The sequence below is a fragment of the Astatotilapia calliptera genome, chromosome 8, assembly GCF_900246225.1.
Source record: "Astatotilapia calliptera chromosome 8, fAstCal1.2, whole genome shotgun sequence".
Lineage (NCBI taxonomy): Eukaryota > Metazoa > Chordata > Actinopteri > Cichliformes > Cichlidae > Astatotilapia > Astatotilapia calliptera.
The window spans coordinates 17,702,710-17,725,769 of record NC_039309.1 but is presented as its reverse complement, the minus strand read 5'-3'; the positions used below and the strand labels follow the sequence as shown (position 1 = coordinate 17,725,769).

Below are 23,060 nucleotides of genomic sequence, written 5' to 3'. Positions count from 1 at the left end.
CAGCATGTTTTCTGTTAAAAGATCAGATATTATGAGATATTTTTCAAACTCTCAAACACGTGTATATAGTCCTTAAAATTTACTATATCTTGTACGAAGTGCCAAACTGGAGTTCTTGAATTGTCATTTGAAGCTGCCTTCAGAAAAACGATTCTGTCCGAGTTTTAAGCCTGAGATTTGTTTTTTCCAAGTTCCTTCCTTACAGACCACAACTGTGTAGGTAAGAATAATGTATTTACTTATGGTTTAAAGTTAAGCATCTTAGGGGAATGACTGTTTTTAATGGCTTTTTTATCACAGTGTTGTGCAAAGTGATGCAAATGCATCAGCTGTTCCAAGTTCTCCAGTAAGGAGTTTTGTTTTTACTAGCCTAAATTAGCATCACAGTAAGTTCAAATAAAATGCAGTAAATTAAAGATGCAATTTGCTGATTAAGCTGTCTAAACTGTGCTAAGATTAGCTGATAAATCTCCAGCTCTACCCTCTCAGTCAAATATGGACATGCATACCTAAAAAAAAAAACAACAACCCAAAAACAAATATGGAGATGGGGGAAAAAAATGCTAAACCTGCGCTTTCATCATTCTCCACAAACCAACAATGGACTGATGGCTGCATCCATCATTTATATACAGTCAATGGTCTAAATATGTGAAAACTATCAAGTCAAAGAAACAAAGTTTAAACTTGAAATCTGCTTTTAAAAAACCTCTGCGTTAATATTTTTTCGAACGTCCCCCCACGTTATTCCTAAACATGGCATTAGAGATATTACAGACCATGTCTGCAGTAGAAAAGTATGACCATTTAAGTCAATGTAATATGACTGTAAATTAAGTACAACGATTTAGGTTTTTCTAAGAAAAGAATAGGACATAAATATATATTTAATGGTACACTGAGTAAAATTTCACCACTAGATAGCAGTAGATTGCAGTCATGTGAATTCTGTTCTGCCAATTCAAGTAGGTAATCCCAGCTGCACCTGCAGTGAGTCTACGCTGTCAGTCTGCTGTGTATATTTACTCTGGAACAGGCTGTAAAACTTTGTGAAATGAGTCCAATACAATATATGTCTTTCTTTAGTCTTTTCACTTGTTAGCTGAAGGGGAGCCATTCTCAGATGATAAAATATAAAACTTCATATCTTGAGTCTGAAGTTGCAGACACATTAAAATTTGCCTCTTTTTTGCCTTTTACATGCAAGCCATGGAGGCTCTCTGACAGCTTTACCTCACATTCAGTTCTTCAGTTCACTTAAAGTGACACCACATGTCGACCCACTGTAGATCTGTTATAACCTTTAGACACAAAACTGCACCTGGAAAAAGTCACTCGTGTCACTGTAAATAATCAAGAGGCTGACTTCAAATGATATTAAACATGAGCAACATTTATTTTAGTAGTACCATAGAAATAGTTTATACACGATGACACTTCATAAACCGGAGCATGTAATCTGTAGGGTTACATCACAATAAAGTGCAAGGTTCTTCGCTCAGTGGTGGACGAAAGCAGCGCGAGCAACCACGTCAGGCAACGTCAAATCCAAGGTGCTTTTTACGTCATGTCAGCAACACTGAAGTATGGCATGAGCTCAGTGGTTATCACAAACTGTATAAAAAACTATCCTTGTTGGTCATCGAAGTGACAAATACACCCTCAAAGAATAAATATACATTCAGGTCAATGTAGAAAAATAACCACCAAAAAATACACGTTTCCTCTCCGGCTTCCTCCTCGCGTCGCCTTGTTTTTCAAGTCTTAGTAACATCATTGAAGGATGGTGAAATCCAGACATACAGAAACAAAACAAAACAAAAACAGCCAAACAAAAAACTGGGACGGGAAAGGTGTGTTAATGTGTGTGTGTAAAAGGGAAGTATTAGCCCTAAAAGCTCCACAGACAAAAGAAAAAAAAGGCAACATCAGGCACTTCCATTCCCTGCAGCTCGTTGTCACACAGAGACAGTTTGAAGATCATGAGAGGCTGACCCATCAATCCTCAGTGTGATATAAACAACATGTGGACCAATGCGATGCCTCTGTGGGAGATTCCATAGATGTGACACATCACATCGGCTCCTGCGTCCCCAGTGGAAGCCTGTGGAGTCAGACTGACCTGCTGGGTCCAGAGTTAGGCTTTACTTCTTAGTTTGTTTTGAATTTGTAATACTGATCATTCAGTGTCGCTCCCTGATAACTCAAACCTTCCACTTTTGATTAACACATCGCAATCATTTGTCAAGGTTTCCATTTATTTGAGCCGCTGGCTGCTCAGCTGTCATGGAATTGATCATTTTGAACGTTGATATCTTTAATCGTTTTTAATATCATCTAAATGATTTGGATTTCTGTGATTTTCATCTCTCGGTGTTCTGAAACCTTTTTAGCAGAACTGAAACGAGGTGGTGTTTTAAAGTTTAGTTTAAAGTCATGTATGAACTGCAAAAACTCAACTTTTTCAGTCAACGTTAGAAGAAATGTTCATGGAAATGCAGACGAAAGAAGGAATCTCTAAGCAAAACCCGGTGATGAAACTAATGTAAAATAATAAGCCAAACCTACTCGGGTGACCAGAAGCCCGTCCTTATGTGGGACCGTGCAGCACTTTGATTCCTTGTCCAATCTATGCAATGATGCAAACAGAACTACTGGAATAACAGAGACATAAAAAAGAAAAATACAGGAGTATATAAAGCCCATCACATCATAGCATAAGAACAAACTAGAGCTTTCTTTTTCAGTAGTGTATTTACTTACTGGGAGAGTTGGAACATGAACAATTTATTGTATTTTTATTTTGTGGTTGGATATGAACGTTTCAGACTACCTCTCAGCATCGCTGACGTGTCCCTCACATTCAGTTTCTTGGGATCTGGTCACCCTAGCTATAGGTTAGCCTGGTCCAAAATGACCTTTTACTCATAATTACTGTGAATATATCATGTTACAGATACTTATGTTATGAGATAACCAATTATAGGTTGCTAGAGATCAGTTGGCGGCCCCTCAGACACCACCGGTCCCTCTGGAAAAATGTGCATTCTTCTACGCACATTACTTTGGGTTCCTATTGGTCTTTAGGCTGGTGTGACTGGGGATTTATACAGTTTGGAAAAGTGTTTTATAAAGCCTGCTACAGCTTCCAACATAAGAGACTCTACATGTAGTTACACAGTTTCAAATTTTAACGTATAGACTCTCGTCCAGTTTTACATGTTAATGTCCACGTTAGTCCCTCTTTGTTTTCAGAGACCATTTGTTTAAAACTGAAAGGTTTTCCTGCATTATTAAATGACATTATCACTGGCTAAGAGCCTTAGCCGGCTGTTAGATGATGGGTTACTAATATTATCTGTTTTATTAGCCGAAAAGCACATTTTCTGAAAGTTGTGCTGGAACGCTACACGGTTGACAAAACTAAATGCATTAGCTCGGCTTTTTAGCCTTTTGGTAATTGACTTAATGAGGCATTTCCAGTTTTAAAAGAATCACATTAATGGATAAGGACAGTGCAAATGATATGATTAAAAGGGACTGAATATTGGTGCGAAACATCAGCTGGTAGCAGCTTTAAAACTTTGCCTTTGAAATTCTACCCATCAGTCTTTGCAAAGAGAGCCTCCCGGTGGACACACAAACCTCTATGATGCTAATACAGTGCAATTCCTTAATACATTCTCTCATTTAGTTTCTCCTTTTGGTACAAATTTGTCACTTGTATGGTGGGCTATATGTGCGGAGATGAAGAGCTAGTTGAACAGAGAAGACTACACCGTCTTTATATCGCTATAGTAACTGTACTGGAGGAGAAAGGCATGCAGGCGGATCAAATCTTCTCTCGGAGGATTTTGAAACGCATACAAGACTAAAGCCACGTGTTGTACAGCAGTAACAGTCTATGAGTTTACAGGTTACAGGTACAGCACTGTGTGTTAGTATGGGTCTGATACCTAAGCCCACCTCACTGAGTATGTACAAAATGTTTGAGTCCAGTCAGGCTGGCTTAGTGTGGCTCCGTTTACATGCACAGAGAACTCCTCCCTTCTCTTCCTCACATGTTTACTAATGTAGCCTGTGTGCTTCAATGACCAGGAGAGCTGTGCCAGTGGGAGCAGAGGCTCCTGGTAGGGATACCCAGGTTGAACAGGTCAAAGGGTAGAGGCCAGACAAATTTGAACCACCTCTAAAGCTAACATGTCTAAAGCAAAAAACAAAAACAAAAGCCCATAACTATTACACAAACATAAATGGCAAACTCAGATCACGCTGGTGGGGAGTTGTCAGTGGATTTTGCTCGTCATGGGGCAAATGGGCTTAGAGGAAAAAGACGATCTAATGTAAGGTCAAACATTTAGCCAAGAAATTTGCTCAGGCGCTAATGAAAAGTGCAATATCAAAGGAATTGGCTGTTTGACTTTCCAGTTTTGTGCTACTTTAAACTGTGAAACTACTACATATACTTCATCGCTGGAGTTCAAAAATAAAGACTCTGCATGAAAGGTAAGATCCTCTCGATTCACAGTGTTCAGTCATAACTTGGGATCCACGTAAAGTACGGAGCTCTGTGTTTCCATCACTAAAACCATGGAATTGCCTGCGGGAGCGCTACTTTACTTGTTTTCCATCATTGTCTGAATGCCTCCGGGATCAACATTTATGCAATTTCAAACAGTTACAGGGATTTTAAATCCACATGGGTCAATAATTTGGACATTTGGGACATCAAGGAGAAGAAATACTTCATTCTCAAAGCAACTAAGTTTTTGGTTTCACGGTGCCTGTCAGTACTGTCAGGTAGCCATAACCAATGACCCACCACTGACAGCTTGGATGGATTGGTGCGATCTGGCCGCTCTGCCAAACCTGGTAAACTAACTATGAAGCAGGTCACTTTTCAAATGGTTTGTCGTGGCAGAAATGTGTTTTGCATCTTTACTATACCTTAGGGTAACAAAGAAAACCCCTATCCACTACTGTGCGACTGTAGTTGTGTTTCTTTGAAAGACATCTCTAGAGGAGAACTTTACTTTGGACATCTATGCATTAAGCAATGCCAACAATACAAGTAAACTCTGAGCCATTTTACCTCCACACATTTCCAGCTGTTTGATTCCAGATGTCTGGACATTCTTCACATTTGATCTGTCAGTGTTTCTGACTGTACCTTGGTCATGATTAGCTGAAATACTTAATGTGGCCCAGTCTTTGCTCCAGTGGCAAAGGAAAGAACAGATACCAAAATGATTTTGCCAGTATTCAATGCCTTCACAGATATTCAGTACTGTCTTTTCATCACGTTTGTGTTGGACCTGTGTTTGGATAACCTGATCTCTCTCTCTGGAGATGTAGCTTTCCATGTTTTTCTGTTGTCTTGGTTGTCATAAAAAATGAAAATTCACTTAGAAAAATGGAGCAGAGCAAGATTTTTGCAGTTGTCCACATGACGTACCGCGTGGACTTCTTCTGTGGCTGATCCACTTATTTAATGCATGAGAATGCTACGCAAGTTGTATGGTGGCCATTTTTTAAGTTTTGGTCAGAAGGTCCTTACTGTGGCCATCACTTTATAAGCCTCTCATTCTACTGGAACCACAAAATAACTTCCTTTCAGGATTTACTCAAGTTTTAAATCCTGTTCTTAATATAAACATTGATGTAATGCTCTTCTTATTCAAGGCAACTCAGTCTGATTGTAGGAAAAGTGTCAAGAACAATGAAAATAACACTTTACCTGGAGATCAGCTTATATTCAGGTGACTCTGTGCATGTAAATGTACCACTCAGAAAGTTGGGAGAGGCTGGCAATGAGACAAGCAGAGAGAGAGTGAAAACACCTACTGTGGCACCTTTTACCTACTGTGTCGGTGCCTTCAGCTCCCTCTCACCATGCCTCCACTGCTAACCGGCCAACCCCATTTCCAGAATTCAGACTTTCAGGCCCCAGTCTCTGAAGAAGCCTTTGGCCACTCTTGACTCTCGGAAAGTCACTGTGTGGGATTTCAGGGTGATGTCTGTGACAGTTATTTCTCCCGGACATATGACGGGTCTCCAGATATTTTCTGATGTAGTGCCCTCGTCTGGTCCCGTGGAGCTCCAGCCGTCTGTCCTCTCATGTCCTGGTTGAGGCAGGGACACAGAGGGAGAAAGGCAGAAGGTGAAAAGTGTACATTTACACTAAGACAACTACTGCATCAAGGCTGCCACTCGAGTTCTGAGTTAGCTTGCCTTGACTGATCTGTTTTGATGCATGTTATAACATGCATCAAAACAGAGTGCACGTGGCTGCTTATGTTTCCCAGAAAACAGAAGAGCACACTACGGTTGGGATTACTGCACGATCATGCAGAACAGTGAATATCAACAAGACCGCTCCCTGTTACTGAACTAGGAGAGGAGGCAATCCCCGTTAAATTCAATTCAAATAGCACCAAATCACAACAAGAGTCACCTCAAGGTGCTTTATATTGTCAGGTACAGACCTTACAATAATACAGAACACCCCATCAATCACACAATCTCCTTTGACCAAGCACTTGGCGAAAGTGGGAAAGAAAAACTCCCTTTTCACAGAAAGGGGAAAAGGTGAGGGTAGAAAGAAGACAGTTTTTGGAGAGACAACAAAAGACACAAGAGAGATTAATATTAACTAATGATCACTAATTACTATAATAACTAATGACTCATAGTGAGTAAATGACAAATCAATCATCCCAAACCATCTCTCTTTATCGGGGCAAAACAATATTTATCAAATATAAACAATTTATCCATCCAGTTTCTTCCACTTATTCAAGCTTGGATCAGGGTTGCAGCAGGATAAACAGGGTATTCCAGATGTCTTTTCCCCTATTGTTTTCCACTTCTCTGTGGGGGTTTAAAGATACATACTCTCTCCAGCGAGTGCTGGGTCTACCCTGTGTATGTGTTATTGCAGCTGGGTGGGGAGGAGCCCAGGAGATAGCCTGAGTAGATGTGTGAAAATTTGTAACACAAACAATTGTGCATTCACAGACTTACACTGTGGCCTGGACACCCTTCTGGATAACACTAGCATTAAGAGAACAGCATGATAGTCTGCTGACAGCTGGGAGATGCTCTGTCACTACAATACATTTACAGAACAGAGAGATGGAGGATGAAGAACAAAGACTAGAGTTACACTAGAAGTGCTGAAAGGTGGTGTAGCCCATCTTCCAGCCTATGATGGGTGGGAGAGGTGACCTTGATATGGATCAGCAGAAGAAAATGGACGGATGGTATCTCATATTGAAAAACAACTGCACATGGATGGGACTTATCGTTGATCAGAAGGACAGCAAGGTAGAAACAACAGGAACTGCTACAACAGACATGTATAGTAGGTGATTCTCAGCCACCCAGAGGTGTAAACGTGAGTGTGTGGTTGCTCTTCTCTCTGTGTTAGTCACTTGATTGATGGGCTTAAGCCCCTCTCCCCCTGACTCGGGTCTTTGCACTCCAAACAGCAGAACAAGCTACTTAAAACCTTAGAAAAGGACTAGTCAGTGAGGGTTGACTGGGACAAAAACAACCCGGTGTCAATGCTTGTATCAAGTTAATGTAGTCAGTTAATTAAAAAAAGCAATAACAAAGATAGACAAGTCATTCTTTTTATCTATTAAATACAGTTGCTTGTTTATTAACTGGCCCCTGACCTCATGAGAGCATCCCAGAGGCAAACGCAGCTGATTAGAGTCCACTGGCTGACCAAGTGACACACATACCATTTAAAATGCCATCGCTCTCCTTTGCTGTGTTCTTCTGAGTCTCCTCTTGCTCCTCCTCCCTGTCCTCATCATCTTCCATGCTGTTCTCTCCCTCTTCCTCGTCCTCCTCCTCCTCGTCTTCCTCTCCATGCTCTTCCCAGTTCTCTTGTCTTGGACTTGGAGGGTTTGAGTTAAAGCATCTGAACTCCTTTGTCCTCAGTCTGTGTTGTGATTCCTGTCTGTATGGCTGATGGTCATCCTCGGGGAGCAGAGAGCGTGTCAGAGACAGACGCAGGCGCGGTGCAGGCTTTTCGGGAATCTTGTGAGCGCTGCGGAGATCCATGGTGTAGACAGTATTCTGAATCAAGATCAAACAGAAAAAGAAAAAAAGAGTAACGTCATTGTCAGGCCCCAATGAGAGAAACACAGTTTGAATTTTATATATATATAATTTTTAATCAAATTCCAAACTTTACCTGCAGAAGGATTCTTTTGGATTTGGCTCCTTTCCTTCTGGGACCCAGAGCTCGTTCTCTCTGTTCTCTGGAAAAACCAAGCAGACCTTTGTCAGGCAGGAAAAGCATCCAAGCCAAATTGTGCGTTCTGACTCGGGGTCAGAAAGTCTGAAAAGAGCTGTACTGTAATGTTGGGAAGCTTTGAGGTACTACATTAGACAACAACCACTCAAACTACGCCATGTGTGCCATCATACATAGGGACACTGTGCATTAACAACAACACAACTGTTGCTCACCACCGAACAACTTTGGCCCCTCCCTAATTAATTCAAGCTGAAAGGTTGCGATTGTGACATTTTGGAATCACTGCAGACGTACAAATGTAAATGGTCAGAGAGGGGCTTTCAAGGAGGCTTCTAAAAATAGTCTTCCAGTGTTGCCCAAGGAGACTACCTACATGCTTTACTTCAATATTCGTCCAAAAATTATATAAAAAAAAATTATATATATGTGTGTGTGTGTGGGTGTTGTTTAGCAATTCTCCTTTCAGAAATCACCAACATATATATGATTATAGAACCAAGTACCAATTTAGAGGTTATACAAACAAATAAGAAGAAATCTTATGTCTTATTTCAAATGTCATAGTTAAATGCAAATTTCTGTCTATGTTTCTATATGTGCTTTTTGATGATTTATAATGATTTGTAAATCCAAATAACTGAATTCTACATGTGTATAAAATCAAGCTCCTCGGCATGCAGACTGCTTTTACAAACATTGAAAGAATGGGTCGCTCTCAGTGAATTCCAGGATCGTACTGTGATAGGATGAAACCTGTGCAACGAGTCCAGTCGTGGAATTTTCTTGCTATTAAATGTTCCACAGTCAACTGTTAGTGTTATTATAACAAAGTGGAAGCGACTGGAGGAAACGATGACAACTCAGCCAAGAAAAATCAGCAGTGCGGTAGCAGTGCGGTCAGCAGATGCTGAGGCACATACTGCGCAGAGATCACCTACTTTCTGCAGAGTCAGTCGCTACAGACCTCTAAACTTCATGTGGCCTTTAGATTAGCTCAAGAACAGTGTGTAGAGAGCTTCATGGAATGGTTTTCCAGGGTCAAGCAGATACATCCAAGCCTTACATCACCAAGCCCAATGCAAAGCGTTGAATAAGGATGTGTAAAGCACGCTGCCACTGGACTCTAGAGCAGCCCAGACCCTTTGCATCTCTAAATCCCTCTTCTCTGTCTAGTAAACCAATGGACAAGTCTGGGTTTGGTGACTGCCTGGAGATCAGTACTTTGTGCATTGCGCCAAGTGACAACGTCCAGGCCTTCTCTTCCAGCATCATTGTCTGATCTCACAAATGCCCTTCTGGAAGAATTATCAAACATTCCTATAAACACGCTCATAAAACTTGTGGAAAGCCATCCCAGAAGATCTGAAGCTGTTGAAGCTACAGAGGGTGGGCAAACATCATATTAAACCCTATAGATTAAGAATGGGATGTGAGTCAAGTTTATATGTGCGTGAAGGCAGATGAACAAATACTTTTGGCAATATAGGAAAACTGCTGGATTATCAGATTCAGAGTGTATGCAACTGCCAACTTGACCCCATTCAAGTGCAGACAGATATCAGACTGATAACACACTGCCTCCAAGGGGAAACCCTAAAAATATAATATAATTTGTATCTATATACGTATATATATGCACAATTTATAAACAAAAATTAGACTCTGCATGTCAGTTTGTGTTAAATAAAGGAGCAAAGTACAAAGTTGAAAAAATAAATGACAAATGGTGGCTGAAGGCAGCCTTACTTCTCTTCGTAGGCCTGAACCAAGCGCCGGTCCAGAATGTGTTCCTCAGGTTCCCAAGTGCTGTACCTGTAGGAGGATGCAAAACATATATAAAAGCTTTCTTCGTTTTTCAATGACCTCCATAAATAATTTATTATTATAATCATTTAGGTAATTAAAATCAGTCTGTCGATTCATTTAAAAACAAGGCCAAAGTGCTGACACAGTGTATTTATTGTATTTCTAAATCAGAAAAGCAAACTTTAGAACTCCAGTTAAAATAAATTCTTGCCCTGGTGTAACTTTTCAAAACTGCATTTCTATATTTTTTAGTATGTTGATATTTACAACATTAAAACCACTGACAGCTTAAGTGAAAAACACTGATCGTCTGCATACAATAAAAAGTTCTTCTGGGAACCCTTAGATTTTAACATTCATGTGGATGTCACCTGACACACACCACCCACGTAAATATTGCTCCATGGTAACTACACTCCCTGATGATAGCGGCTTACCCCGGGAGAATAATGTGCCCGTGCACACTGCAAAAATTGCTCAGGAATGACTCGAGGAACACGACAAAGATCCCAAAGCGTTGACCCGACCTCCATGCTCCCGAGATCTCAATACAATCGAACAAGAGGACCTACCCTACAACCCAAACAGGGCCCAAAGAAGGACACTCCCAGAGATCCTGTGTCCATGCCCCAATGGGTGGCAGCACCAAGGGGACCTACAGAGTATCAGGCAGGTGGTTTTAATGCTGTCGTGGGTCAGAGTATACACAACCCCATTCCCACAAAGTCAATACACAAAAAAAATCCCATTTAAAACCTGTATTTAAGTTGAAATAAAACAAGGACGACATATTGAATGTTTAATTGATTGAGATTTATTATTATAAAAACGAATTCTCATTTTAAATTCATGCATGGTGTCAGTAACATATTTCAATAAAAGCTGGATCATAAGGATGAGCACCACTGTGTTCTTTTAACAACACTAACTGTTTAGGGACTGAGAAAAGCAGCTGCTGTAGTCAAGAAAGGAAAGTATTTACCCACTGTTGCTTGATATATAACTCCTTCCTCTTGCTTTTTAATGTCTCTATGGCTCTTTAATAATGATGGCTCTTTATTAGAAACTGATTCTGCTGTAATACATGTCAAAACAGTTTGTTACTCTCTTCTACAATAAAACAGCCCGTACCTGAAGAAGTAGTGGTCTGGATGGTAGTATACATAGATTGCTCCAAAATCTATAGTATGGTTCAGCATTAATGGTGCCTTAGCAGAAGTGCAGATTAAATGTGCCACTGTACATCTTGTTGTGCTCATAACAAACCGAACAGTGCCTCTACCCCTTAGCCTGGAGGACACAGCATCCATAATTTCAAGAAAGAATTTTAAATTCTGCCTTATCAGACCGTAAAAAAATTTTCCCTTTGCCTCAGTCCATCCAAAGTGAGTTTACGTCAGAGAAAGTGACAGTGTAAAGATTTTCACAATAAAACTGTGTCAATCTTTAATCCAGAGCTATCTAAGAGCCTGATAACTATGGTCATTCAATACAGGTTCTCCCCTGCATAGCTTCTCTCTGAATACCATCCATCCATTCTTTTCTGCTTATCCTTGTCAGGGTCGTAGGGGGTGGAGCCTATCCCAGGTACCATAGAGCAAGAGGGAGGGTACACCCTGGACAGGTCGCCAGTCCGTCACAGGGTTAACACATAGAGAGAGAGAGACAATCATTCCCACCTATGGGCACTTTAGAATCATTAATTAACCTAACCCCACTAACTGCGTTCTTAGGAAGGCAGAGTACCCAGGGAGAACATGCAAACTCCACACAGGAAGGCCCGAGCCAGATGGTAGCCTGGTGGAATGGAACTCAGGACCTTCTTGCTGTGAGGCTACAGTGCTAATCACCACGCCACACCATATGTGATGAAATCCTCTAATTCTCTGAAATTTTGCTCTGACAAACATTCTTACAGTGTCAAACTGCCAAAGCACAGACCTCGCCTATAGGATGTCCTATTATCCAATCATACTGCTACTGTACATTAACTGATTTGTCATGAGATCATCCTGTTTTTTTTGTCCCTGTTTCAACTTTTCTGAAAGATGCAGCTTGCATCCAATTGAAAATGGGCGTGTTTTTCAACAAATTACTACATTTCTAATTTCACAACATCTGATGCATTGTTTATATACTTTTAAAAAGATAAATATGATTGATTGCAATGTTGAACAGTGTGTTTATGTGGAGAGTAAATCTTGGCCCAACTGGCATTTCTTCATATTTTGCTAGGAATATGAGAAACAGGTGATGGAAATTATTGTAACATGTGCAACAATGCACAGAAATTCAGTCTGTAGTCAAAATCTAAGTTTGCACACTTTTAACAAGCCATAAGGTCCATATATAATATGACCAACTTTATTCTTCATATAGTTTGAAGTGTTTTGGGCAAGCTTTCTTGTAATGTTTTAAACTTTAGGAATAGCTCTCCGGGGTTCTTGAAGGATACTCCAAAGCTCTTTTTTGGATGCTAGTTGTGTTTTACCTTCAGAAAGCCAAAGGACTACTGTTCAAAACCACTTTCAAAAAGTTACAGGCAAAACTGGGTCCTGTTAAGTACAATATTTTTTAAAAAATGAGGGGTGGCTCAAGACTTTTGCAGACCACTCTGTGAGTCACATTCAGTTCCATTTCATGTTATCCATCCTATTCTTCTAATCTACATACTCACTTTGGAGGCCATCCTTTCCACTTCAGCAGATACTCCACATTCCCCTGTGGAGACAAAGTTTCAGAGCAGCTTCAAATAGAGAGTAGTGTTTGTCCCCCCCGTTTTGAACTGTTTAAGTAATTGAAGAAACAAATTACAAGCCAAAAAAAAACCCCCCGCAAAAAAACCAGACAAAAACAAAACAAAACAAAAAACAAACGAAAACAAAACTTTCTGCTCCTCTCTTCTCTTTTTTCCTCCACTCAGTGGATCTTGTGACCTACTGTGAGTGCTTTCACCTCCAGGTTGGGAACCACTGCCAAGCACAATGAAATCAGCCCATCAACAATTACCTCATCTCTCAGACGCACAATGTCTCATTTTGATGCAACTTAAGGGAGTGCATCGCTATTCTGTGCAGCATTTTCACATTTAAACTGATTTAACTGCCTGGATGTGATATCGCAGGGCCAGGCAGTTAGATTTGATGGTATCAGGTTGTTCAGGTCACTTCCATCAAATATGAATTCTGCAAACATTAATCTCCTGCTAAAACCAGGCAAAGACCCTGTATATCCCTCAAGCTATCGTCCAATATCCCTTATAAATGTAGACCTTAAAATAATCTGCAAAGCTCTCTCAAAGAGACTGGAGAAAATAACCCCCCTCTTAATTCATCCTGACCAAACTGGTTTCATAAAAGGTAGGCACTCATCAACAAATACACGTAGATTACTTAATTTGATAGACTACTCATACAGTAAAAACCTAGAAACTACAATATTCTCTTTAGACGCAGAAAAAGCATTTGACAGAGTTAACTGGAAATTTCTATTTGCAACTTTACACAAATTTGGTTTTGGATCCTCTTTCATAAACTGGTTAAAAATATTATATAATTCCCCAACAGCTTGTGTTAGAACAAATGACCAGACATCCTCCAGCTTCTGTCTCTTGAGGGGCACCAGGCAGGGATGCCCACTCTCCCCTTCACTATTTGCAATTTTTATTGAACCACTAGCAGCAGCAATTAGACAGAATTCAGTAATTAAGGGCATAAAATGCAAGAACATGGAACATAAAATCAGCCTTTATGTGGATGATGTGTTACTCTTTCTCCAAAATTCACAAACCAATATCTCTGGGGTGATTGAATTGATAAACTCTTTTGCAAGAATATCAGATTACTCAATTAACTGGTCAAAATCTACAGTCCTACCGATTAATTGCTCCTTCCATAATTCCTCTTCTACACCACTGCAAGCGGGAAATATAAAATATTTAGGTATTAATGTTTCTCCCAAGCTTGCAGATCTAACTAAATTAAACCATATCCCACTTTTAAAGAAGGTAGAAGATGATCTGGCTAGATGGAAATGTCTACCCATATCACTCATGGGAAGGGTTGCCGCTATAAAAATGATGGTCTTACCAAAAATAAATTATTTATTCTCAATGATCCCAACTAAACCGCCACAAGATTGGTTCAGATCTCTAGATTCATGTATGTCCAAATTCCTTTGGAAAAATAAACCCCCACGTATAAGCTTAAAAACACTACAAAAGACCAAGGATAAAGGAGGACTAGAACTGCCTAACTTTCAGCACTACTTCTTAGCCAACAGGCTTCAGTTTATCTCAGGATGGCTAAAACATACCCTCTTAGATGAACCTTGGCTAGATGTAGAACAAGCACTCTGCAATAATCTAGAGATCTCAGACCTACCATTTATCAGCTCAAACATCCAACGACATGAATGCTTTAAAAGCATCAACATCAGCTCTTCTCTGACAGCATGGTGGGAGTTTCTAAAATTGACGGCGTCTTCATTAATCCCATGCAAACGTACACCTATCTGGAACAACCCTGACATATTACAAAACAATAATATGATAAACTTTTCAGATTGGAGTGATAAAGGAATCAAATATTTAGAACATATACTAGAAGGAACAGAATTTATTTCATTTGACAGACTAGTTACACAATATGGGATCAACAAGAAAAGATTTTTAGAATATCAACAAATTAAATCCATAGTAAAAAAGAAATTTAAACCGGGTCAAGTTGAACTACAAACACCACCAAGTGTGGTTCAATTTCTTACTCTTAAACCCCCCAAATTACTATCCAAAATATACAGAATGCTTTCTAAAACAGATGAATCAATATCACTTCCTATTGCAAAATGGGAAGCGGATTTATCAGTTAATTTAGACCTAAACTTCTGGTCTCAGATTTGCTTAAAAACCTTTCATCTAATTAGAAATCCCAGTCTTCAATTAATTCAATACAAAATATTACATAGAGTGCACTATACAGGTCATCGGATGTTCAAGATGGGCTTTACGTCTACCAACAACTGCTCACACTGCCAAACCAATTCACCGGACAATTATATCCACGCTCTTTGGTTCTGTCCACCAGTTCAGAAGTTTTGGCGCGAGATATGTGAAGACTTATCGAAGTGTCTGAAATGTAACATTCCAACTTCCCCCTTAGTGTGTTTGTTGGGCAGCTTAGATAATGTCACTTCAGAAAAGAATATCGCCCATATGGTTTTCACTGCCCTATGCATAGCCAAGAAAACAGTCCTCATGAACTGGAAAAATAAAAATAATCTTAACTCTAACCAATATAGAAATTATCTATTAGATTACATTAGTCTTGATACAGCCTCTGCCACCACATCAGATCAATTGCTCTGGGCTCCTTTGATCAGCTCCATCACCTAGTGGGGGTGGGGGGGTCATAGTTTGGTCCCGCTTTCACTGTTGTGATTGGTGTGGGGGTAGGGACAGGCTTAGGGCGTCGGGGGGTTCCCCGGAGGCATCTTCCTTGGGGGGCTCAACCCGGGGTAGCGGTCATGTCCGGTTAGGGGCTCTGTTGGCTCTCAGGTGACTGTTTCCTCGCGGCTGCGTGCAGCGGGGCTAGGGGAGGGTCTGTGCTGACGGACGTGGGTTACTGACCTGGTAGCCTGGCTGCCCCTGGGTGGGTCCGGGATGGGCGTGAGGTTCTGGGGGCGCTCCGTCTCTGGGCTGGGACCCGGACCGGGCCTCGGGGGCTTGGGTCCTGGTTGGTGTGTTGCCGGGGTTGTGGGCGGGTGGGTGCATGGGGGCCCAGCCCTGGAGCAGGGTGCCGCCGGTGCGTCGAGCCACCTGAGGGGCTCTTCAACTGGTGGGGGAGATTGTCACATTTCGCAGGAGCTTTCCTCTCCTCAGGAGCTCCCTCTGCAGGAGGGGGAGATACAGGAGAGGTGGAGGAAGATCTCAGCCTGGGTGTTTATTGTCTTATGTAGTCTGGAAGATGAGTGGATGGTGGGGTGGGTGCAGTTTTCTCTGTGGTGGGATTGGGTGGACTGTCCCGGGCTCTGTGGGGCCGGGCGGCGCTGCTGCACTGGGCCCCGGTCTGGATGGGCCTGGGCCCCCTTTCCCTGGCGGGTCGCGGAGTATGGGGGTGCCTACTGGGGTCAGCGGGGGAGCTGGCCCCAGGGAGGGGTCACTTGCCCCTCCCTTCCTTCCCTCCCCATCTCCAGCTGCCTCCCTCTTCCCGCTCCACCACAACCACCCACACATGCAGGGCCTTGGAGTAGGGGTATGTCACCAGGGTGCAGAGGAGGCTACCCCCCCCCCTCTCTGTCCCCTTCTGGCTGCCTCTGCCTCAATTTTATCCCACAACTTAGACATTCACATTACTCACACTCTCATTACACATACATATAGGATCTTGGGGGTGGGCACGATGCACGGAGTCCAAAGTACCATCAGGGTGTACACCCCACCCCTGGCATCGTTGCCCACCTCTCAATTTTAAATACACGTAGACATTGAGGGCTAGCAGGAGGGACCATGCGCTTACCTGCTGCTCTCTGGCAGGTAGCTCCATGCCCTCCTGGGTTTTAAATGCACCTTAGAACACACATGCATCAACACTACAATGAGCGGGTGGAGGGAGGTTTGGAGTCTTCTCTCACCCCCATTCTCTGCGACCTGCTGGAGCAGGGGGGCTAGGACTAGGAGGAGGAGTTGGCCGTCTGACTGCGGTCTGGAGTGTGGAGCCTTCCTGCTGCTACGGAGTCGGGGCGGTCTGCCTCCCCCCACCGCAGGGAAAAGGGAAACACCACCTGGGTCTGGGTGCAGTTCCCCCCTCCAGGGGCGGGGGCACCTAGACCCGGTTTGTAGAGTACGCTTGGGGAGTGTGATCGTGTGTACAACGTCTCTTTATGTCTGTCTCCACGTTGGTTGAGTGTGGAGTGAGTGCATATGAGAGCATGAGGGTGGGAATGGATGTTTGTATCTGTGTATGCCTGTATGTCTGTGTCTATATGTCAGGTTGGGTGTCAGGCGCCACCTCTCTGGGGACATCTCAGGCCCTCCAAGGTTTGGAGGCCTATCTCCCCCTACCACCACTTCCCCTGCCAGTGGCGGACCCCCTCAGACATCGGTGCGTTGGTGGTTCTTTGTGTCCGGGGATGGGCGTCCAGGTACACACCGGCTCACTCCTTGGCGGCCGCTTATCGGGGCCTGGAGCCTGGGGCTCGCTCGGGCCACTTCGGAGGTGGGGTGCCCCCGGCCTCTCGGCCTGGGGCTCGGTCACTCAGGCGCAGCTGGCTGCCGGCGGAGCTCACGGGCGCGTCACTGCAACTCCCCCTGGCTTCTGCTCCGCGGCTGCTGAGTGAGCCCTCATCTGGGACTCTCCTCAGCTCTTTCTGGGACAGTGGCGCGGCTGCCCCTCTGTTGGTCTTCCTTGGTCTCTTGTGTTCTGGGGGCCTCTGGATGTCTGGAGTTTTGATCTCCTCCACACCTGCTTCATGCCCTGGAGGACGGGGCTGTGGCCCCCCCACACCCTCTAGCAGATTATTACATGAAGGAACCTTTTAAAAAACAAAAAACAAGCGCGTCCATGCTCACAGGTGTACACACGGGTGATCACACCCACAAACTACACCCTTTTTGGCTCCTACCTCAAAGCACACTGTGTTCTGTTGATCTTATGTGCTGCACAATAATGTTTAACATTTAGTATTTACTGTCATATTCCCATATATCATTGTGATGTTGTTTATTCTATTACTCTTGTTCTCTTCTGCTTGCTTTCTTTTTTCTTTCTCAGCAGGTGATCCAGGTGATTGATATATGCATTTTTTTTTCTCTGCCCGTTCTGTTGGTTTTTGTTTTTTGCCCTTCTCCCCCGTCCCTCTTCTCAGCTTTTTCTCTTTCCCTCTTTCTTTCTCCCCTTCTTTCCCCCAGTCAAGTCTGTCCCGTATTCAGTAAGTGAAAATAAAATAAACAATAAAAGGTGAATCAAATGGACCATTACGGCAAGGCTGGGATGGTCAGTTTGGTAAAGTAAATCCGTTGGGCATCTTTCTTTGTCTTTAGACAACAATTCTGATGGCAAAAGAGCCAAACGGGACAGGCCAAAAAAAAAAAAAAAAAAAGGTTGTTCAGGTCAAAATGTCAAACACATAAAGGTTGTAACTGTCAGGGCTCTGTGTGCAGGCGGATGGAGAGGAGGATCCAAATGCGAGACTCGGACACTGAATACAACTCAAAACCTCAGCTTTATTGCTGGCATGAAGACAAAACATGAAGTGACTGCTGAATACTGAGAACAGAAACCCACAGGCATAATCTGATGGTACGACGCGACACTGAGCACAGGAAAACACAGGGCTAATATACACAGGGTGGTAATCAGGGAATGGGCAACAAGAGGGAGACACAGCTGGGAGAAATTGGACTATACGAGGCAGGGGAGCAGTAGAACTGAACACACTCACATGAGACACAGACCTTCACAATAAAACAGGAAACCACTAAAGAAGGACGCAGACAGAATATAACACATGCAACAACAAATCCTTAAACACCGATAAACAGAAACATGTAACTCTAATAATAATAATAATAATAATCATCGAAACAAAACAATCATTCAAAAATAAACCAAAAGAACTCAAAATGCTGGGTCGAACCTGACCCAGAACCGTGACAGTAACCCCCCTCCAAGGGCTGTCTCCCGACAGCCCAAAAAAACCCCCCCAAAAAAAATAATGAGCACAAGAGTCCAATAACCGGAGTCCATGAAAAGTTCAGGGGGTCAACCCGGAGGTCGACAGCACAAGGGCCAAAACAGTTCAGGGGACCGACCGTGCCCGACCGACCCTCCAGCTGACGAGGCACGAGGCTGGACGGGCGCCTTGGGCTCTCCAGCTGGAGCAGATGCAGGGCCAGAGCCATTTGGGACCCCTGGCTGAGGGTGAAGATGAGTGGCTGACTGAATGGGTGAAAGCACTGGGGCCTGAACTGATGACAAAGTTAATGATTCCTCTACCAGCTGAGCTACTGACTGGGCTGTAACAAAGTTTGTAGTAAGTCTGGTTTTGGTAATGACTGAGCTATGGGTAGCAGGGCTGAATGTGGTGGAGGTGGAGACTGAGCTAGGGACTGCAATAGAGGTTGTAGTGACGGTGGTTGTGAAGGTGACTGAGCTAATCCTCCTGAGCCTTCTGAACATGAGAACAACTGCTGGACGGGCTCACCTGAGCCTCCAGCCGACACAGGAACAGGTGCTGGCAACAGCTGAACACCGGCCCCTCCCACCCGAGGTACTGAAATGGGTGGAGGGGAACGCTGGGCCCGAGCTACCCTGGGAGCAGGAACAGGAGGAGAGAGAAGCTCAGGAACGACCTCAAAATGCACAATATTGCCAACTGGGTCTGGGCATATAGTCTTTGCAGAGTGGGCAACCTCAGACACATCCAGCAGGGATACAGAACAGTCCCTAGGAGGAGCCACAGTCTTAATAGATTGTAGAAAGGGGCAACTAGAGTCCTTAAATGTCCTTGGGGAGCAGACAGCCTCTTCCTTCAGAGAGCCCAAGTTACAGCCTGCAATCTCCGTCCCTACCAACTGCCTGTGCCCTTGATGAAAAGTACATGGCTGAAAAGCTGACTTAGAAACATTAACCACCTCCCTTTCCGCTGACTTGAAAACAGAACTTGCAGCCTCCAGAAATTTCACAGCAGTCCGAAAATTTCTCCCCCCAGATTCAAGTAAAGTAGTCTTAGTCATTTTAACACTGGGTTCAGATTGTGCCGAATGAAAACCGGTTCTTAAATCCTCAGAGCAGGAGTTCACAGAGTTAACAAACACAGACTCAACTACCTCTAAGTTAGCAGATTTAGATTCACTTGCATGGCAGGTAGCCTTCAGGGTCTTAGGGGTGGATTTATTGTTCGTTACATTCATGAGTTCAGGAGGAGCATGAGAAAAACAGTCTGTTGCTCACCACTGCTGATTGTCCAGAGGCAGCGGAGCGACGGCTGCGTGAGCGTCGCTCACTCTGGGAGGAGGGAGGTAAGCCAGACTGCGAATCCTCCTGCAGACCGGACCGAAAGTCTTTCGGTGGGCCGGGCTGGGACGAAGAAGCGGGAAGTTTGTGTAGCTCCGAACGTGGAAGTCCCAAAAAACAAAGCAAAGGACTGCAGTGGAGTAAGCCCAGTGTCTTCCACCACATAATCCTTCTTTCGCCACTGCTTGCCCCTCCTGCAGGGCCTGAATTCTAAGAGCAGCGGCGGAGTGACACCAGAAAACTGAGGAGCTGCTGCCTTTGAGAGAGAGCACTTGCCCCCTCGCATCCCTGACAGAACAACTGATGGAACGGCGGTAGCCATCGCGGTTTGGAAGCTGCGGGGCCCACCCAGAGCCAAACGAGACCCATCGAAGGGTGACTCGTGCTCCCAGGTAAACCTAGCCTCCTGCCTCTCCCTCTCCTTGAGGAAGGTAGAAACTGCGGGTCGCCGATACCGCACGGAGTCCACTGGATCCATTACTGGTCGCGTCGTTCTGCCAGAGCTCTGTGTGCAGGCGGATGGAGAGGAGGATCCAAATGCGAGACTCGGACACTGAATACAACTCAAAACCTCAGCTTTATTGCTGGCATGAAGACAAAACATGAAGTGACCACTGAATACTGAGAACAGAAACACACAGGCATAATCTGATGGTACGACGCGACACTGAGCACAGGAAAACACAGGGCTAATATACACAGGGTGGTAATCAGGGAATGGGCAACAAGAGGGAGACACAGCTGGGAGAAATTGGACTATACGAGACAGGGGAGCAGTAGAACTGAACACACTCACATGAGACACAGACCTTCACAATAAAACAGGAAACAAGAAACCACTAAATAAAGACGCAGACAGAGAGGCAGACAGAATATAACACATGCAACTCAAACAATACATGAAACAACAAATCCTTAAACACGGATAAACAAAAAACATGGAACTCTAATAATAATAATCATCATAGCATCAGAGAAACAAAACAATCATTCAAAAATAAACCAAAACATAAGAACTCAAAATGCTGGGTCGAACCTGACCCAGAACCGTGACAGTAACTTTTCCATCAGTGTCTTGGATTTCATTGAAATGTGCCGTTTGCTACAACCAGAGGTGGTTTCTTTTTTTGTGGTACATAGTAAGTTTGTCTCTTTTAAGCTTTTATGTGTGAAACTATATAAACAACATTAGAAATCCTAAATGTAACATATTATACAAGTATATCACATGAAAACACAGTAGCATGACTACAAATCTGAAATGGAACAAATCAAACTTTAAATTAGTTTATTTAATGATTATCTGTTATTTCTTATCTATTTCAGGCCTCGTTAAATGTGCAGGAAGATGTTGCCATGATGTCATCAGAAGATATCTATAATTAACACAATTCAAAATGTATTGTATGTTTTCCACATACTAGCGAATCTACTCAGATTAGTCATCCTCTGTGACATCATCCAATAATAACTTCCAGGCTCTCAACGGTATTCTCAGTCGGTGAAATCACCGCTTTTCCCCGACTTCATTTTAATCACTAGTTACACATACACAAAAAAAGACTGTATGATTAAAAGCACCTCATATGTTTGACTGTAATAAATACATTTATTACCTATCATTTCTAAACCTTGTAATAAGATCACATAAATATTAGAGCCAATATAGAATTTAAAGACTGATACTGATATTTGATGTTTAAAAAATCTGATATATTGGCCAACATATCAACATACGACTACTATACTAATACTACTACAATATACTACACAAGAAATGACTTTAATGTTAGTCGTTATTTATGAATACAGTTTAAAAATAATCTTGTTTTATTGTCACAACAAGTTGTGGATTATGCATGTGCTGCCCGCCTGATGCACTCAGATCCACTGGTTGCTGGTTGTTGTTATGATGTTGCAGAGAACTCTGTTGGACAAACTATGCAACATTAACAGTTATAACATGGATGAAGGTTCTCTCATCTCTTCTTCACTTTTTACATTTTCATTCCTTGACTGCTATAAATGCTGATTCTGACATATCAGCAAATCGCTAATTTCACTTGGGAAACAAGTATGTAAGTGGATCTTTAGCACTGTATTTATATTCTGTATATTAGTTGTTGACACTGGTGGAAACCACTAGTTTCACCCCCCCCCCCTCCCCTCCCCTCCCCTCCTGTGCCCTGCGAGTAAACAAATGCGTCGCGCCTACACATGTCAATACAACACGGTAACTTAGACCCAAACACAATTAGCGAGCAAATGGGCCCAAAGGCAGAGTATTTTGGGGTTGATAGCGCGTCCTCCTTCAAGCCTTATAAGCCAAACACCTGACACTTTAAGCTGTAGTACAGGAACAACAGTCTCCGTGTCAAATTAAAGGGACATCCTCCGCTCACCTGCTCCCTCAATACACTCCGCAATTAGATAACCAGCTTAGAAACGCTGCTCTCCTCGTTTAATCTCCAAAGCTTTCATTAGCATCTTTAAAGTAGCATTCTGGTTCACCAAAAGAAAAAAAAAGCGTGTCTCCTTAAAGTGCTGAGAGCTAGAGAAGCTGATAATTTGGCCGCATTTTGTTTTTTACACGCTTACCTTTCTAACTCTTTTCTTGACGATTGATTCCACTGCAAACACTTGCTCTCCGATCGCTGACAGCTCCATCTCTTCGCACGCCGCCGTCCGCTGGCTTTTAACTGTCAAAGTAACGTCCCTCTCCCCGACAAACTAAGCTAACGTTAACTGCGTATGACAGCCCTCCCTCGGATACGTCTTCTTCCACGCGTGTCTCCTTCGGCTGCCTCGTTTTTCTGAAAGTTTAAAGGCCCATTTATCCAGAGCGACTTCCTTTTGCTGGCTCTTTCCATGCGTCCAGTGACTTTACAAAATCTGCGACACATCTGCACACCGCTTCGCGCGCGCCCGCTCTGGCCCAAAGCGCGTTTCCGGCGCGCGCCACCAGCTTC

At 43.2% G+C, this 23,060-nt stretch overlaps 1 protein-coding gene across 2 annotated transcripts; it reads right to left on the bottom strand.

Annotated features, from left to right (window-relative positions):
• Positions 1-1,372: 1,372 nt before the first annotated feature.
• On the bottom strand, positions 1,373-23,060 carry cbx7b (chromobox homolog 7b). 2 transcript variants are annotated; one of them, XM_026177188.1, is made up of 7 exons: positions 22,690-23,060; positions 12,756-12,799; positions 10,019-10,084; positions 8,207-8,273; positions 7,749-8,088; positions 5,892-6,122; positions 1,373-5,804 (listed from the first exon to the last, which is right to left on the bottom strand). In XM_026177188.1, exons 1-6 carry the CDS (start codon positions 22,756-22,758, stop codon positions 5,932-5,934), a joined length of 777 nt encoding a protein of 258 aa, XP_026032973.1. In that variant the 5' UTR covers positions 22,759-23,060; the 3' UTR covers positions 1,373-5,804; positions 5,892-5,931. The 2 variants fall into 2 exon arrangements, with proteins under 2 accessions (XP_026032973.1, XP_026032972.1); XM_026177187.1 differs by having other exon boundaries at positions 1,373-6,122.

What these genes read in the sequence shown, in the direction of transcription:
- cbx7b (XM_026177187.1), bottom strand. Translation starts at nt 22,758, where the DNA reads ATGGAGCTGTCAGCGATCGGAGAGCAAGTGTTTGCAGTGGAATCAATC. An exon ending in TGGAAAGGATGGCCTCCAAA is followed by an intron (nt 10,085 to 12,755) that starts GTGAGTATGTAG and finishes ATCCTCCTACAG; the next exon opens with GTACAGCACTTGGGAACCTG. An exon ending in GTTCAGGCCTACGAAGAGAA is followed by an intron (nt 8,274 to 10,018) that starts GTAAGGCTGCCT and finishes TGGTTTTTCCAG; the next exon opens with AGAACAGAGAGAACGAGCTC.